General features: G+C 35.9%; 1 protein-coding gene and 1 long non-coding RNA gene across 2 annotated transcripts in view; one reads left to right on the top strand and one right to left on the bottom strand.

Moving 5' to 3' along the window:
- Positions 1–17,934, bottom strand: part of RSF1 (remodeling and spacing factor 1) — a 186,384-nt gene that overhangs the window by 36,735 nt on the left and 131,715 nt on the right. Inside the window, exon 5 of the mRNA XM_036859776.1 lies at positions 15,791–15,945. Within this exon, the coding sequence (XP_036715671.1) occupies positions 15,791–15,945 (155 nt within the window). The remainder of the gene's footprint in view (positions 1–15,790; positions 15,946–17,934) is intronic.
- LOC118898933 overlaps positions 1–17,934 on the top strand; it is a 94,212-nt gene that overhangs the window by 45,945 nt on the left and 30,333 nt on the right. The gene's annotated exons all lie outside the window — the stretch shown is intronic.

Raw genomic sequence — 17,934 nt, 5'->3', positions numbered from 1 at the left:
AATATATTTCCATTTGAAGTTTCTCTCTTAAAAGAGGTGGCTTCTGTCACTGGACATCTGACAATAAAAAATAAAATCGGACAGTAAAGAAAATTACCAAACTCTGAAGTACAACTTTTAGATATTAAAAAAACTATTGTTTAGAAAGACTCAGGTTTCTGCTTTATACTTTTAGCTTCAATGTTCTCAATGAAATATAAATATTTATACAGCTCAAATAATTTATTCAAGCTCCAGTGATGGCTCAAAAATATGAAACTAAGAATATATCATAAAACATTTCCAAAAGACCATATTTGTCTTAAAACCTGACAACTGTTCTTCTTTGCAAGTCACTGAGCACTTCATTTCACTGAGGTAACATGAGCAAGGCAGTGGGAAAATGTTTTATGTTTTATTCAGGTTATAAAAGTAACAATTCTGTACAGAAAATGAAAAACAGAGAAACAAAAAACATGCCCATAATCCAAATACCCAGAGGCAATCACTATTAATATTTTATTTTAGGTTACTTCCTTCTAGTCTTATATATTTTTGAGAATGTTGGGATCATGCTGCCCCATTTTTCTCACTGAAACATTAGCATTTTCTTATGATATTAAATGCCTTTACAGAAATTGGACTTAATTATGTAACATCCCTCAATATGGTTATATTACAATTTACTTTATCAAATGCCATTACTGAACATTTCAGAAGTTAGTATTTTATAAGGAAACTATTTGTGTTTATCTATCAACTCCTCTTTTTACCTTATCGGCTATATATTTCCAACTTTCATGGAGTACCTAATAGTGCAAATTTAAATATAACAAAAGTATGGGGCTTCCCTGGTGACGCAGTGGTTAAGAATCTGCCTGCCAACGCAGGGGACACGGGTTCGAGCCTTGGTCCGGGAAGATCCTACATGCCGTGGAGCAACTAAGCCCGTGCGCCACAACTACTGAGCCTGCGCTCTAGAGCCCGCGTGCCACAACTACTGAAGCCAGCACGCCTAGAGCCCAAGCTCCGCAACAAGAGAAGCCATTGCAATGAGAAGCCCACACACCACAACGAAGAGTAGCTCCCGTGCACCACAACTAAAAGAAAGCCCGCACTCAGCAACGAGGACCCAACGCAGCCAAAAATAAAATAAATAAATAAATTTATTAAAAATAAATAAATAAATATAACAAGAGTCATATTTAGTAAATATCATAATCTTTGAATGGAATTACAGAGAATGCATATATGCTTTAAACTTGTGCTCAGGGAATCTGAGCAGTGTTTTCAGAATTCTTTAACTACTAATTTTACCTAAATTTTCCTCACCCTATCCTTGCAACTGAAAAACCTCAATTCTAAACGAAGTTTTAGCAAGATAGGAATTAAAAACTTTTTTCTGAACAGATTCTTGCCAAGTTGATACACCAGACAGAGTTTCAAAGTTTTCGTGGGAATAAAATATAATAGACAGAAGTGAGATGAAGTAGGACACATTCTTTAAAGTGAGAATTCAACATTTCTTTTAAAAAGTTAAGTACTTTTATTACAAACCACCATTTCTTTTATGTTCAATCATACTGCAAATAAAAAATTCAAGAACCACTGATAACTACTGAGATTAGAGTATTGCGCCTCCCTCTTTAACTGTCATATACTTATTTAACATATGCATGTCACTAAGAAAATTAAAGACATGACAGAAATTATCTAGTTTGAATGTCTTCCCTTTCCCATTGATTAAGCAGGTTTAGTAAATTCCTATTCATTGAAATTGGTTAATGTATCAGGAAGTCTAATTAAATAAATATCTTGGTTAACAATTAAAATACAGATTACCATCTTTATAAATAACTTTAGCCTAATACAAAGAGTATACTAAACACAATATCATATTTTTTCTATATATTTTGGTTCAAAAAGCAACTCAGGATTCTCACTGTGACTCCCACCCAAGCTAAAATGACACTTTGCTTTTGGGGTGGTGAACGAATAAGTCCTTTAAACTGATTTTGATTTGAGTAATAACGTGGCAAAATAAAATGAAGAGTAACATTAGGTTCAAGACTCCTAGATTCAGTAATCCTAATTCAGCTAGTGGTGTATCTTTAGATATGTCACAAACTCTCTGATCCTCATTTCTTCATGTATAAATAAAGCAGCTGGACTAAGCGACCTCAACAATTATTCTTCACTGGCTTATATTTCTCTTAACCCCAAAATATTCAATATTTTTTTTTGGCTTAGTTCTTATAAGAGAAAAACATAACAATTATAACTCTAGCTCCTGTAGATCACATGGATGTATCCCTAAAACCGAAGACACAAAAACCATGACATGAAATGAAACTTTAAGCACAATCATAATTGGTAAAAAGGTCATTCAGTTATACAAGCATTTTCAACAAGTTCTGTCAAAAGGAAACTAACTATAAAGGAAGATCCAAATGAGTTTAAGAGACATGAAATTTGAAGTAGCAAAACTCAAGGAAAAATTCACCTCTAAAATCACAATGCAACAGCAAACTGCTTGACAACTTAAGGTGATTCAGACAAGTGTTACTTACTGTGGGTTTTAAAGCACATTCATATCATCTACTCAACAATTATCTATTAATCACCTAATTGTGGGCTTTCCACCCATCCAATCACTGTGTAATGAAACACTGAATGTTCTATGTAAGTTAACACTGAAGGACATTGCTAGTTACCTATCCAGTATCAATCTCCTCTTCTTTCTTACTACTACAACTCTGATTTTGTTCAAGAAAGTACTTGCCTCTTCAGATACCTTATAGCTAAGGGTCATGTGAACCAATTCTGGCCAATGAGATGCATGAGGAAATCTACTGGGTGAGACTTACAAGGTTCAGTTGACCTATGCCTTCTGCCCCTTCCCCTGCTTTTTGTCCAGAGTCTGCACACAATACCTGGAGAGGGAACAATCAAAGCCACGTGCTAAGGATGGCAGATTAGGAAGGGTACTTGACGGCTTCATGGAGCTGCTGAACCAGACCTGAACTGCTTACCACATGACTTTTTATTACAAGAAAAAAATTTAACTCACACTTGTCAGAATGGCCATCATCAAAAAGAAAACAAACAAATACTGGTGAGGATGTCAAGAAAAGGGAACCCTCATACACTGCTGGTGGGAAAGTAAACTGGTGCAACCACTGTGGAAAACAGAATGGAGGTTTCTCAGAAAACTAAAAGTAGAAATACCACATGACTCAGCAGTTCCACTCCCGGGTATATATATCTAAAAGAAACAACAATACTACTCTGAAAAGATACATGCACCCAATGTTCATAGCAGCATTATTTACAATTGCCAAGGTATGGAAGTAACCTAAGTGTCCATGAACAGATGAATGGATAAAGAAGATGTGGTAGATATATGCAATGGAATACTACTCAGCCATAAAAAAGAATGAAAGTTTGCCATTTGCAGCAACACAGATGGACTTGGAGGGCATTATGCTAAGTGAAATAAGTCAGAGAAAGACAAATACTGTCTGATATCACATATATGTGGAATCTAAAAAATACAACATATAGCATTATTGATATATATCAATAAATTTAAAAATCTTTTATTTTATATTGGAATATAGTTGATTTACAATGTTGTGTTAGATTCAGTGTACAGCAAAGTGATTCAGTAATACATACACATATATCTATTCTTTTCCAGATTTTTTTCCCATTTAGGTTATTACAGAATATTGAGTTCCCTGTGCTATACAGTAGATCCCTGTTGATTATCTATTTTATATATAGTAGTGTGTATATGTTAATCCCAAACTCCTAATTTATTCCCCCCCCCCACCTTTCCCCTCTGGTAACCAGAAGTTTGTTTTCAGAGTCTGTTTCTGTTTTTTAAATAAGTTCATTTATATCATTTTTTTTTAGATTCCACATATCAGTGATATCATATGATATTTGATCTTTCACTGTCCAACTTACTTCACTTAGTATGATAATCTTTAGGTCCATCCATGTTGCTGCAAATGGCATTATTTCATTCTTTTTCGTGGCTGAGTAATATTCGATTATATATATATATGTGTACCACATCTTCTTTATCCATTCATCTGTTGACGGACATTTAGGTTGCTTCCATGTCTTGGCTATTGTAAATAGTGCTGCTATGAACATTGGGGGGCATGTATCTTTTTGAATTACAGTTTTCTCCGAATTTATGCCCAGGAGTGGGACTGCTGGATCATATGGTAGCCCTATTTTTACTTTTTTAAAGGAAACTCCATACTGTTCTCCCTAGTGGCTGTACCAATTTACATTCCCACCAACAGTGCAGGAGGGTTCCCTTTTCTCCACACCCTCTCCAGTATTTATTGTTTGTAGACTTTTTGATGATGGCCATTCTGACTGTGTGAGGTGATACCTCATTGTAGTTTTGATTTGTGTTTCTCTAATACTTAGCGATGTTAAGCATCTTTTCATGTGCTTTTTGTCCATCTGTATGTCTTCTTTAGAGAAATGTCCCTTTAGATCTTCTGCCCATTTTCTGATTGGGTTGTTTTTTTTTTTTATATTGAGCTGCATGAGCTACTTGTATATTTGGAGATTAATCCCTTGTTGGTTGCATCATTTGCAAATATTTTTTCCCATTCTGTGGGTCGTCTTTTCGTATTGTTTATGGTTTCCTTTGCTGTGCAAAATCTTTTAAGTTTAATTAGGTCCCATTTGTTTATTTTTGTTTTTGTTTTGGCCACACCCGCGCGGCATGTGGGACCTTAATTCCCCGACTAGGGATCGAACCCATGCCCCCTGCAGTGGAAGCAGAGTCTTAACCACTGGACTGCCAGGGAAGTCCCTGTTTTTATTTTTGTTACTCTAGGAGGTGGATCCAAAAATATATTGCTGGATTTATGTCAAAGAGTGCTCTGCCTATGTTTTCCTCTAACAGTTATATAGTTTCCGGTCTTACGTTTAGGTCTTCAATCCATTTTGAGTTTATTTTTGTGTATGGTGTTAGAGAATGTTCTAATTTCATTCTTTTACATGTAGCTGCCCAGCTTTCCCAGCACCACTTGTTGAAGAGGCTGTCTCTTCTCCATTGGATATTCTTACCTTCTTTGTGGTAGATTAATTGGCCATAGGTGCGTGGGCTTATTTCTGGGCTTTCTAGCCTGTTCCATTGATCTGTATTTCTGTTTTTGTGCCAGTACCATACTGTTTTACTGACTGCAGCTTTATAGTATAGTCTGAGTCAGGGAGCCTGATTCCTCCAGCTCCATTTTTCTTTCTCAAGATTGCTTTGGCTATTCGGGTCTTTTGTGTTTCCATACAAATTTAAAAACTTTTTTGTTCTAGTTCTGTTAAAAATGCCATTGGCAATTTGATAGGGATTGCACTGAATCTGTAGATTGCCTTGGGTAGTATAGTCATTTTGAGAATAGTGATTCTTTCAATCCTAGAATATGGTGTATCTTTCCATCTGTTTTGCATCATCTTCGATGTCTTTCATCAGTGTCTTACCATTTTCAGAGTACAGGTCTTTTGCTTCCTTAGGTAGGTTTATTCCTAGGTATTTTATTCTTTTTGATGCGATGGTAAATGGGATTGTTTCCTTAAATTCTCTTTCTGATCTTTCATTGTTAGTGTACAGAAATGCAACAGTTTTGTGTGTATTCACTAATGAGCTCTAATAGTTTTCTGGACTCAAAATATTGAAATTATCATTTGATATTACCAACATGTATCTAATGGACAAATAATAGGAGCTGCCTTCACTAAAACATCAGTACTATCATTTTATTGCATGTTAAAGGGATATGAACTGGTGCCAATCCTTTTGTAACTTATTTAAAAATTACATGGTAGATATCTGCCAAAAAGGTATCAAGAAGTTTTTTATAATTAAGTATAACAAAATAAAGCCACAGGGGACTTCCCTGGTAGTCCAGTGGTTAAGACTCACGTTCCCAATGCAGGGGGCCCGGGTTCAATCCCTGGTCAGGGAATTAGATCCTACATGCCACAACTAAAGATCCCACATGCCACAACAAAGATCCCACGTGACTCAACTAAAAGATGCCGCATGCCCCAACTAAAAAAAAAGATCCCGCATGCTGCAACGAAGACCCTACATGCCACAACTAAGACCTGGCGCAGCCAAATAAATAAATAAATAAAAATTTAAAAAGTAAAGCCACCCACAGAAAACAAATGAACCACTTAATAAATTATTAGAAGGCAAACAGGAAATAGAACCCTGTCAGCACCCGAAAAGCCACACACAAGCCTTTTCCCGATAGTAATTCCTTCTTTAACAAGTATAACTATTATCTTGACTTTTATATAAATCACTTCCTTATTTTGCTTTATAGTTTAGTTTTACCTTTTATTTTCTTTTTTAGGTCTCTTTAACCTACTTCCTCCATCCTTTATTTTTTTTGCAATTTATTTGAGTCACCAAATCAAGTAATTTGATGGTGACTCAATTCTATAATTTCTGGATTTTGCTGACTGCGTTCCCATATTCCTCTGTCCTTTTTTCCCTGTAAATCATCACTTTAATCTATAGCCTGCATCAGATTCAGGTTCAATTTCTGTGGCAAAACTACTTCAGTGGTGGTATGTTCTTTATCAAGAGGCATTAATGTCTGATCATCTCTTCATGTGATGTTAAGAGATGTTAATGCTGAGTATCTAAAACGTTTTCTCATTAGGGATTACAAAATGATATTCCCATTCTGTCAATCTTCCATCAGTGATTATAAACCCTATAAAAATAAACTTTACTAATTTATTGTTTTGCTATACAGTGGTACAGTTAATACTGAAAAGTCAGGATTAAAGTTCAATTCTTTTTTTTTTTTAATTTTTATTTATTTATTTATTTATTTAAATATGGCTGTGTTGGGTCTTCGTTTCTGTGCGAGGGCTTTCTCTAGTTGCGGCAAGTGGGGGCCACTCTTCATCGCGGCGCGCGGGCCTCTCACTATCACGGCCTCTCCTGTTGCGGAGCACGGGCTCCAGACGCGCAGGCTCAGTAGTTGTGGCACACGGGCCTAGTTGCTCCGCGGCATGTGGGATCTTCCCAGACCAGGGCTCGAACCCGTGTCCCCTGCATTAGCAGGCAGATTCTCAACCACTGCGCCACCAGGGAAGCCCCAATTCTTTTTGTTTATTTAACAATTTTCAAAATAATAATTTGGTCTCCACTGGCATCCTCCAAAGGTAACCAGTTTTTCTATTAGTATTATGATGAAGTCATGGATTTAAGACATATTCAATGTGTTTTAATCCACTACAGTTATTTTCCTTGTGATGCTTAAATTGTCCCATCTTAGACAATGGAAACCTTTTTAAGTTGGCTCTTGAGTCTTTCTGAAATGACTTTGATACAGTCCATACTACTTGGAATGACAGGATGTTTCTTGGCTCATTATGCCCCAGAACTGGAATCAGCCACTTTTCCAAGACACCTTGGTTTACTTTAATGGGAAACTGTATTTCAAGACCACGATCTGGGTGCTAAAGGATGCTCACTGCTACTGGGTTGGCCATTATTTTTAAGTCTTTTCAGTGGACAGCGCTAGAAAATAATAAAATTAACCCATGAGTTCATAATGATATTTGTTTTTCCTTAACTTTTCTGTCTTACATCTTATTTCTTTTTCCCACACTGAGAATCTTGGTTTTCAAGGACACCACAGATGATATAATTAGAACATCAGTTATTTTTTCCTCATATTATGCACGTTTTCAGAATAACAATGACACCACCATCACCAAAGTGATTTAATGAAAGGTTCACAAGTTTTTTGCATGTACTCTTCCCATTCTTTCTCCATTTGTTTTGTCTTACTATAGCTCCACTGTGAAAACACATAGCCATTAAAGACTACATGTTCTCTGTATCTGTCAGTTAGGTTTAGTTACATGTAACTACCAAGTTAATGCTCACCCAACATTCTTTTTTAAATCTTTATTTTGAAATAATTTTAGACGTATAGATGTGTTACAAAAATAGTTAAAGTACATCATCACCCTGTTTCCCCTAAGTTAACAACTTACATACTCACAGCACAATTATCAAAACCAGGAAATTAACATTAGTAAAATACTATTAAACATAAACAGATTTTATTTAAATTTTGCCTTTCCTCCCAACCAACCCCCCACCAGATCCTTTCCGTTTGAGGATCCATGTCTCATTTTGTTCTTGTGTTTCCTTAGTCTCCTCCAATCTGTGACCATTCCCTCATTCTTTCCTTGTCTTTTCTGATCTTGACAGTTATTTTGTAGAATACCTCTCACTTTGGTCTTGTTTGATGTTTTCTCTAGATTAAGATATACATTTTTGATGAAAAATTTCACAGAAGAAATGTTGTGCATTATATCAGAGGCTACATGATGATGTAAATACCTTGATCATTCGGTTACAGTGGTGTTGGCTGCTCATTCCACTGTAAAGTTAACCATTTCCCCCTTTGTAACAGGTAAATGTCTTGGGGAGATACTTTGAGATTATGCTAATATCCTGTTTCTCCACAAATTTGCACCCACTAATTTTATTGTCTGTCAGAGATCTTCCCTGCAACAATTACTACTGCAGTATTTCCCTAATGGTAAATTTGTTATTATTCTCATTCCTTCTACACTGCAGGGAAATGTAGTCCCTGCAGTGCAAAAGGAATTAATTGATATTCACCTGCAGGGAAGACCTGTCCCTTCACCTCCATTTATTTATTTATTCAATTAGGTACTTATATAAGTAGGAACTCATAGGTATTTCTTTTATTCTAAGATTTAAAGTCTATCATCATATAAATTTGTTGCTAAAACAGTTCTGCTTTCACCACTGAGAGCTCCTTCCAGTTGGCACTGTGTACTACTGAGATGCCTAAATTATTTTTTGAATATGTCCTTCATTTCTGTCATTCTAAGATATTCTAGGTTTATCCTGTATTTTCCCTGCCCATCTCCTGAATCAATCTTGTCTTTAAGGGGCACTAGTTCCTTTTAATGGAAAACAGTATTTTGAAATAAAAATCTAGAAGCTAACAGTGCTCATTGCTACTGGGGTATCATTGTTCTTAGATTCCTCTCATGAACAGAGGTAAGAAATACATGTATGTATATTAAAATGTACAAATGAATACATTTATATTTATTTCTATATCACCCACTATTGAGGTTTTGTTAGTCTTTCTGGCTATCTGAAGCTCATTCACTAGAAGATCCCTATAAAAAGACTCATGGGGAATTAGGTCTTCGATAGCAGTTTACCTGTAGTCTCTATCTAAAAGTCAGTTTGGCTAGACATAAAATCTCTGGTTCACATTTTTCCCCCTTACATATGTTATGGCATTTTCTTCTGGCATAAGTCATTGCTTTCAAATATAGTGATGGCAGTTTTATATTCTTTCCCCTATAAGTTACCTGGTCTTTTTGTCAGGATTGCCAAAGTACTTTCTTCAAAGCCCAATAATTTTACTAGAATATGTCTTGATGTTGGTTGTTCTGGGTTGATTTTCCAAGGTACGCAGTGTCTTTTAAATACGTAGTCTCATATCCTTTTTTTATTTCAAGAAGTTTTGTTAAGCATAGTCTTTAGCATTTTTGTCTGTTCCCTTGCTTTGGTTTTCTTTTTTATGGACCTCTGTTGGATTTTCACTGCGTATCTTCAAATCCTTATCTCTTTCTCTCAAATCTTTATCTCTTTGTTCATTTGCTTTTGTTTTTAACTTTTTAAAAAAACACACACCTTTCCATCTGCTATTTATTAAGGTCAATAATTCTTGTGTTTGTTGACTCAGATGTTATTCATAGATTTTTGAAAAATCATAACTCTACCACCTATTAAGTTTTCATATGTTTAGTAAGAATGTCTTTTGGGTAAGCTTTCATTCTCTGCAGTGATGTTATTCTACCTCTTATTCTCTTTTGTTATTATAATTCTGTGGGATTTGACCTGGATCTTTTTTAGTTGCTCATTTTCATGGCAAGCAGACAGTTTTTCTAATTCCACAGCTATAGAGCTCTGCATTTTTTTTTTAATGCAATTCTTTTTTTTATTTTTTTATTTTTTTTAATTTTTTTTTGTTTATGACTGTGTTGAGTCTTCGTTTCTGTGCGAGGGCTTTCTCTAGCTGCGGCAAGTGGGGACCACTCTTCATCGCGGTGCACGGGCCTCTCACCATCGCGGCCTCTCTTGCTGCGGAGCACAGGCTCCAGACGCGCAGGCTCAGCAATTGTGGCTCACGGGCCCAGCCGCTCCGCGGCATGTGGGATCCTCCCAGACCAGGGCTCGAACCCGCGTCCCCTGCACTGGCAGGCAGACTCCCAACCACTGCGCCACCAGGGAAGCCCTCTGCATTTTTTATATTAAAAATTAAAGTGGGGCTTCCCTGGTGGCGCAGTGGTTGAGAGTCTGCCTGCTAATGCAGGGGACATGGGTTCGAGCCCTGGTCTGGGAAGATCCCACATGCCATGGAGCAACTAGGCCCGTGAGCCACAACTACTGAGCCTGCGCGTCTGGAGCCTGTGCTTCGCAACGGGGGAGGCCACAATAGTGAGAGGCCCGCGCACCGCGATGAAGAGTGGACCCCGCTTGCCGCAACTAGAGAAAGCCCTAGCACAGAAACGAAGACCCAACATAGCAACCAATCAATCAATCAATAAAAATAAATAAATAAATCTTAAAAGCAGAAACCTACCATAAAAAAAAAAAAAAAAAAAGAACTACCAGATTTTATTAAAAAAAAAAAAATTAAAGTTATTTACTTTATGAGGTCACCTAACTCTAGCCTTCTCCCATACTTTTATTTGCACCTTCTTTTCTGCTTGTCTCCATTGTCCCTATTGTACTTAATTTAGATCCTATTCCCAGCAGATTGCACAAAGCTCTGTGTGGAGTTTAGTCCTGGAAGGGAGCTTTGGCTGGAGAAATTTGAGAAGTCATAAGGCCCAGAGTACCGAGTCCCTTTAAGATCTTAATTTCACATACTGTTAACAGTTTTTTATTTTTGCCATCAAAATGTTCCTTTTATAGGGGAATCTGTAGAGAGTCAAAAACCATGCCACTGATATTTTCCAAAAATTATGAACGATAACTTAAATTATCACCTTCTGATTCTAGTCACAACAAACTCAATCAGAAAAGAAAACTTCAACAGTTTCTCTAATCGTGAAACATTTTTCTCTTCTTCTTCCTCCCTTCTCTCCCTTCCTTCCTTCCTAGAGTGGAATGAAGAGCTAGTATAATACTAAAAACTAAATAATGATGGTATTCAATTACAAAAATTGTATGAATATCCTGAGCATAGATGCCCTGTATACAAAACTATTCTTTAAAATTCTATCAGGCATTTTCAAATTGATAGAATTTTAAAGAATGGTTTTGTATAAATAGGGCATCTACACTCAGGATATTCACATAATTTTTGTAACTGAAGGTCATCATTAAGTTTTCAGTACTGTACTAGTAAACTTTGGTTTAGTAATTTATCCTGTAGCTATTCTCTCCACTCTGTCAGTATTACTTCAGGAAGGCAAAGTAAACAATATTAATTATTCTCAAGACTGAATTCAGGGCTTCCCTGGTGGCGCAGTGGTTAAGGATCTGCCTGCCAATGCAGGGGACATGGTTTTGAGCCCTGGTCCAGGAAGATCCCACACGCTGCGGAGCAACTGAGCCCATGCACCTAGAGCCCGTGCTCCGCAACAAGACAAGACACCGCAATGAGAAGCCCGTGCACTGCAACGAAGAGTAGCCCCTGCTTGCCGCAACTAAAGCAAGCTCACGCGCAACAAGGAAGACCCAATGTAGCCCTAAATAAATAAATAAATAAATTAAAAAAAAAAAAAAAAAAGACTGAATTCAGAAAACCTATTTCGGAATGCAGGCCATAACATCCATTTCTAGATACCAAATGCAGTTAGGAAAGTGTGCCAGATTATCCCTTAACTGCTACATTTCCTATTGAACCAATTTCACAAAAAATGAATAAATCAACTCATAAATTGCAATATCAAAAATGTTTCCATTGTATCACCAACCCAATAAATTGGAGTCTTTGGGAAAATATTAATTGATAAGGTAAAGATCCTTCCCTGAATGATATTAAAAGTTTTAATCCCTCCCCCCACCAAAGCTTCTTAGCAGCACACCATGACTAGGCCATCTATGTGCCATGGGCTAAGAAAAGCTTTTTTCCTTCTCCTGAGAACCTGACTGTTGGTTAAGTTCTGCTCCTCTTGTAAACCAAAAATTGGAATGTCAACTCAATCACTAGGCCACAGAGCTCATGTTATCAATAACTTCTAACGGACGAACTACATCTGGATTGAGAAAAAAAAAAAAAATATGTAAAGCACTGAGAACAGTGTTGGCACATTGTGATGATATACGTGTCAGCTATTTTATCCACTACAACGTAAGCTTCACGAAAGCAAGGATTTTACTCTGCTTTGTTTACTAAATTCCCATGCCTAAAATCATGTTTGGCACATAGTAGGTGCACAATAAGTATCTGTCGAATGAATGAATAAGAATCATTTTGCTGTTAGAATAAGAGAAACAGAAGAGACACTATTTAAGAGAAAGAAAAAAACCAGAGAACTAAATGTCTTGCTCCTCCCCTCCTTTGCTTTTTCAAGAGATGTCCTCCCTTACAGACTTTCTTTTAATTGTACTGAGAGTCAGAACATCAGCATTCACTGAGGAATATTTTCAGAAACAGCTGTATGAAAGCCATTATTGTCCAGTTGGCCCTCTGCATCCTCAGATTGAAAATATTCAGAAAAAAAATTCCAGAAAGTCCCAAAATGAGAAACTTGAATTTGCCACACACAGGCAACTATTCACATAGCATTTAGATTGTATTAGGTATTATAAGTAATCTATGGATGATTTAAATGAAGTATACGGGAGGATTTGCATAGGTGATATGCAAATACTATTCTATTTTATATAAGGGACTTGAGCCTTCTTGGATTTTGGTATCAGCAGAGGTTCTGGGACCAATCCCCAGAGAGACCAAGGGATGACCATATTTGTTTTCAAGGTTAGGAGAAGACTGCCTTTATAACCTTGATACTCAAACTGTGGTCCTCTGACCAGCAGCATCAACATCAACTTGGCCTCTGTAAAAATGGTGAATCAGGTAAATCACTAGGTAAACATCATGCATATTAAAATTTGAGAAGTACAGTTCTAGATCACTCTAGTTAAAGGCATAGGCTTTACAAGAATCAGAGTTCAAATCTAGACTCTGACACATTATTATCTATATGACTTGGGCAAGCTTATAAACTTCCAAATTCCTTCATCTGTAAAACTGAAATAATAGTACCTCAAAGAGCTGCTAATCCTTTTATAAAGAGGATTAAATAAAAATGCACATGAAGCATTTGGTAGGCTCCAAAGAAGCAGGACATGCCCAATAAATGTTAGTTGGTGTTATTGTTGAAATTCCACCCCCCGCCTATAAGGCCCCCAACAGTGAAATTTTAGAATTAAATACAAGAAAGAGCTTTACTTTATTGAGGAAATAGTTTGTTTTTCTTTCTAATTTAAACTATACAATGACTCCCCCTTCAAAATCAGTGTAAAATTTAAGTTCACTTAATAGGAATATTGCCTCTTAAATTTCTATTGCCTTGACCTCTTTGGTCTTGATTTAAATACATTGGAGAAGAAGCAAACAGGAATGAATGACCAAACTGAATGACCAAATGAATATTAAGTCTAAACTCAGAACTAATCCTTAGGGATGCTACTAAAAAAATCTGGAAAATTCAATAACATTATATAGTAAACTTGAAAATTGCTAAGAAAGTAAATCTTAATGGTTCTCATCACAAGAAAAAGTTTTTTGTAACTTTGTATGGAGACAGATAATTACTAAATTTATTGTGGTGATCATTTCACAAAGCATACAAACGTCAAATCATTATGTTGTACCCCTGAAACGAATAATAATGGTATATGTCAATTATACTTCAATTTAAAAACATCTTAAAATTCAATAGTGGGTTTAGACTACTTCACAATTATTAAGTTTTACTGATGTAGGCTACAAACTGAATTTTAAGATATAGAAAAGAATTTTTCAAATCGGAAATATGGCTTATGAGTAAGACCACCAAAGATATTTGAAATCATATAAACACTGGTCAAAGGAGGACAATAAGCAGGATTTTTGCTAAAAGCAATGCTTAATATGTACGAACATTATACCCTACATTAAAAGGCATAATTACTTGTTTTTATGCAATGCTTGCAGCTAGGGGATGACTTTATGGTTAATTCCCTCAAAGCAGCAAATAAGGTAAAAACATATTGCTTTCAGGTTCTAATCGAAACAGTAAAGGAAAACTAACAGTAGAGGAAGAAAGCATAATAAGGAGAGCAAATTCTCTCCCCTGTCATTAAAAGGTATGTTATCAACAAAAAGTATTAACTAAAATGATGTTAGACAAAATTTCAGTTGGTTTCTCTGCTTCTAGAAAAGTTAGGACTTGGTTCTGTCCTTCTAAAAAGATTACGATTTGATCTGCTCAGTTAAGCATACTAGGAAACTCAATCAGGAAATCAAGTTTAATAATTATAATTCTTGTAGACTTAAGGATTTGCTAAGGGCAACCCAGAACAAAACAAATAAAGAAAACCAATCCACACCACACACACACACACAATTAAAGAACTGGCAAAGGACTTGAATAGATATTTTTCCCGAGAAGATACACAAATGGCTAAGAAAAGGTGTTCAACATCATTATAGCCAATATGAAAAGGCAAATCAAAACCACAGATACCACTTCACATCCATTAGAATGGCTATTATTTTAAAACAAAGAAAAGAAAGTGACAAGTGATGTGCAGCATGTGAAAAAACTGGAACCCTTATGCATTATTGGTAGGAATGTAAAATGGTGCAGTGGCTGTAGAAAACGGTACGGCAGATCCTCAAAAAATTAAAAACAGAACTATCATCGGATCCAGTAATTCTACTTCAGGTATATACCCAAAAGAAGTGAAAGCAGATATCTATACACCCACTTTCATAGCAGCATTATTCTCAACAGACAAAAGGTAGAAGAAACCCAAGTATCCAGTGACAGATGAATACATAAAATGTGGTAGATACACACAATGGATTAGCCTTAAAAAGGAAAAATTCTGATACTTGCTACAATATGGATGAACACTGAAGACATTAAGCTCAATGAAAATGAGACAGTCACAAATGGACAAATACTGCCATGATTTCTCTGAAATAAGGTTCCTAGAGTTAGTCAAATTCATAGAGAAAGAAAGTAGAATGATGGATGCCTGGGGCTGAGGGGAGGAGGAAAGGGGAATTAGTGTTTAATGAGTACAGAGTTTCAGTTGGGGGAGCTAAGTCTGGAGATGAATGGTGGTGACAGTTGCACAACAACACAAATGAACTTAATGCCATAGAACTGTACACTTAAAACTGGTTAAAATGATAAAATTTTATGTTATGCATATTTTACCACAATAATTTTTTAAAAGTTCACTAATATCTTGTACTCTTAAATTAGTAACAGATATTATGTTTTGATGATATGAACATTTTTTATTTAAATTTTTTAAATGTTCAATATAAAAGACCAAAGTCCTCAATGGTTTTTTTGCTGCTGCTGCTTTTTTTTTTTTTTTTTTAATAAAAGGAAAATGTACCTCCTTTTACAGGAAGGGTTAAAAATTTTCAAATTGAGGGAATTTCAATTTATATAGCTGGGAAGAGGAGTAGAAAAGAGAAGAAATTACAAAACAAAGCAAAACAAAACACACAAAAAAAACCTTGTTTAGGTGTTTCTTCCTCCTTTTTAGTCTCCTCATCCTCTAAGCTGGGACTTTCCCGGGAAGAGTTGTCCTGTTGGCTAGAGTTTTTCAATAGTACAGGATCAATTTGTGCTTTCAGGAGCGCAAGAGTCTCAGCCAACTCGTTTCGATTTCTAAAAAAGTGGAAAAAAAAAAGACAGCATAAAAATCTTTCTTGTTTTCTAAGACCTGTGTTGCCAGGGGTTGGGGGGGGGAGGGTCGGAGAATTGGGAGCCTGGGGTTAGCAGATGCAAACTAGTATATATAAGATGGATAAACAACAAGGTCCTACTGTATAGCACACGGGACTATATTTAATATCCTGTGATAAACCATAATGGAAAAGAATATGAAAAAGAATATGTATAACTGAGTCACCTTGCTGTACAGTAGAAATTAACACAACACTGCAAATCAACTATACTTCAATAAAATTTAAAAAATCTTTCTTCTGTTCTAAAGAGATTTCAGAATATATCTATTAGAAATTAAAATTTTAAAAAGAAAAACATATTAAGAACATCCAGGGCTTCCCTGGTGGCGCAGTGGTTGAGAATCTGCCTGCTAATGCAGGGGACACGAGTTCGAGCCCTGGTCTGGGAAGATCCCACATGCCGCGGAGCAGCTGGGCCCGTGAGCCACAATTACTGAGCCTGCGTGTCTGGAGCCTGTGCTCCGCAACAAGAGAGGCCGCGATAGTGAGAGGCCCGCGCACAGCGATGAAGAGTGGCTCCCACTTGCCACAACTAGAGAAAGCCCTCGCACAGAAACGAAGACCCAACATAGCCATAAATTAAAAATAAATAAATAAATAAATAAATAAATAAAAATAATAAAAAAAAAAAGAACATCCAAAACACTAGTACAGCTAACCCTAATTAACCTTAAATTTTAAAATTACTTACTTAGGATTGAATACATATTAAAATAAACTCTTCCCCAAAGAGGAATCTTAAGACTATTCTATTGATTTGAATGGCAATGCAAATGTCTTTGGTTAAAAAAGAACAGTAGGAACAAAAATTAAACAAAAAGCAAATTTTGATAATTTTTTTAAATACTATGCAATGTCTAGGGAGTACAAAATCAACGGAAACCTTGCTTGAAGAAGAATTTTTTTTAAACTAAATGATTCAAGTTTTTGATTCATTTGGGAATAAGAACTCTTTTCCACCTACATAGAGAATAATATTTGAAACTGCTATGGAAGTCTACTAACACAGTTCAAAAACCCCAAAATTTAGGTTATGGATGCTGCTTTGTCAATTAGAGTTTACAACTACAGGAAGGGAATTCATTTTGAATAAAAAATACAAGAAAATTCCAAATAAATAAGATACCAATCTACAAATCATCTGTTTTTACTACCAAATCCGCAGGTGTAGTATGGTCAATTTTAATGCCACTTACAAACAAGAAAACTAATTTAAATATTTTCCTGCTCAGATAAACAGGGTGTAACAGTGAAAATAAAAAGGAAACCCTGGACTAAGAGTTGAGAAACTTAGTTCTAGATCTGCCACTAAGTTAATTAAACAGCACCATGATCTTCCCATCTGTGTCATCAAAGCACTGTGCATGCACCTCTAATTCTACGTAGTTAGTATTAAGATGAAACTACTTGTTTTCTTATCTGTCATGCCACGTATGTCCTCTATCCTCTGTTTCCACCTCTGTGTCCGATTCCACCTCCATCCCACCTAGCTGCCTTATGAAGTAGGCTCTAAAAAGATGTTTAATGAATGAATAGAATCCCTGTTCCTAAACTAAATGGCAATGTACCCCTGGACAGGTCATATATCTTCATTAGCCCTGAGTTTCCTTATCTATAAAAGACTGGATTCTCTCAAGTATTATTAAATTGTCTTCCAAAGAAAGTAATAAAATTGCCAGTGACTGACATCTTTCAGAAATTAAAATGACAACCATTTTGTCATTGTGTATGACAATGAACACAGGTTTATACATATTATAAATATTGTGCATGGGAATGAATACATGTTTATATATATTATAACTATCACATTAGCATATACGATAAAATGAATAGTTTTAGAATTTTAATTATCTAATAGTAGAAGGTCAGATTAGATGCACTTTCAAGATCATGTCTGGTACTACAT

Source organism: Balaenoptera musculus, chromosome 8 (assembly GCF_009873245.2).
Source record: "Balaenoptera musculus isolate JJ_BM4_2016_0621 chromosome 8, mBalMus1.pri.v3, whole genome shotgun sequence".
Classification (NCBI taxonomy): Eukaryota; Metazoa; Chordata; class Mammalia; order Artiodactyla; family Balaenopteridae; genus Balaenoptera; species Balaenoptera musculus.
Note: the sequence above shows the minus strand (reverse complement) of the source record. Positions and strands in the feature narration are given on the sequence as shown.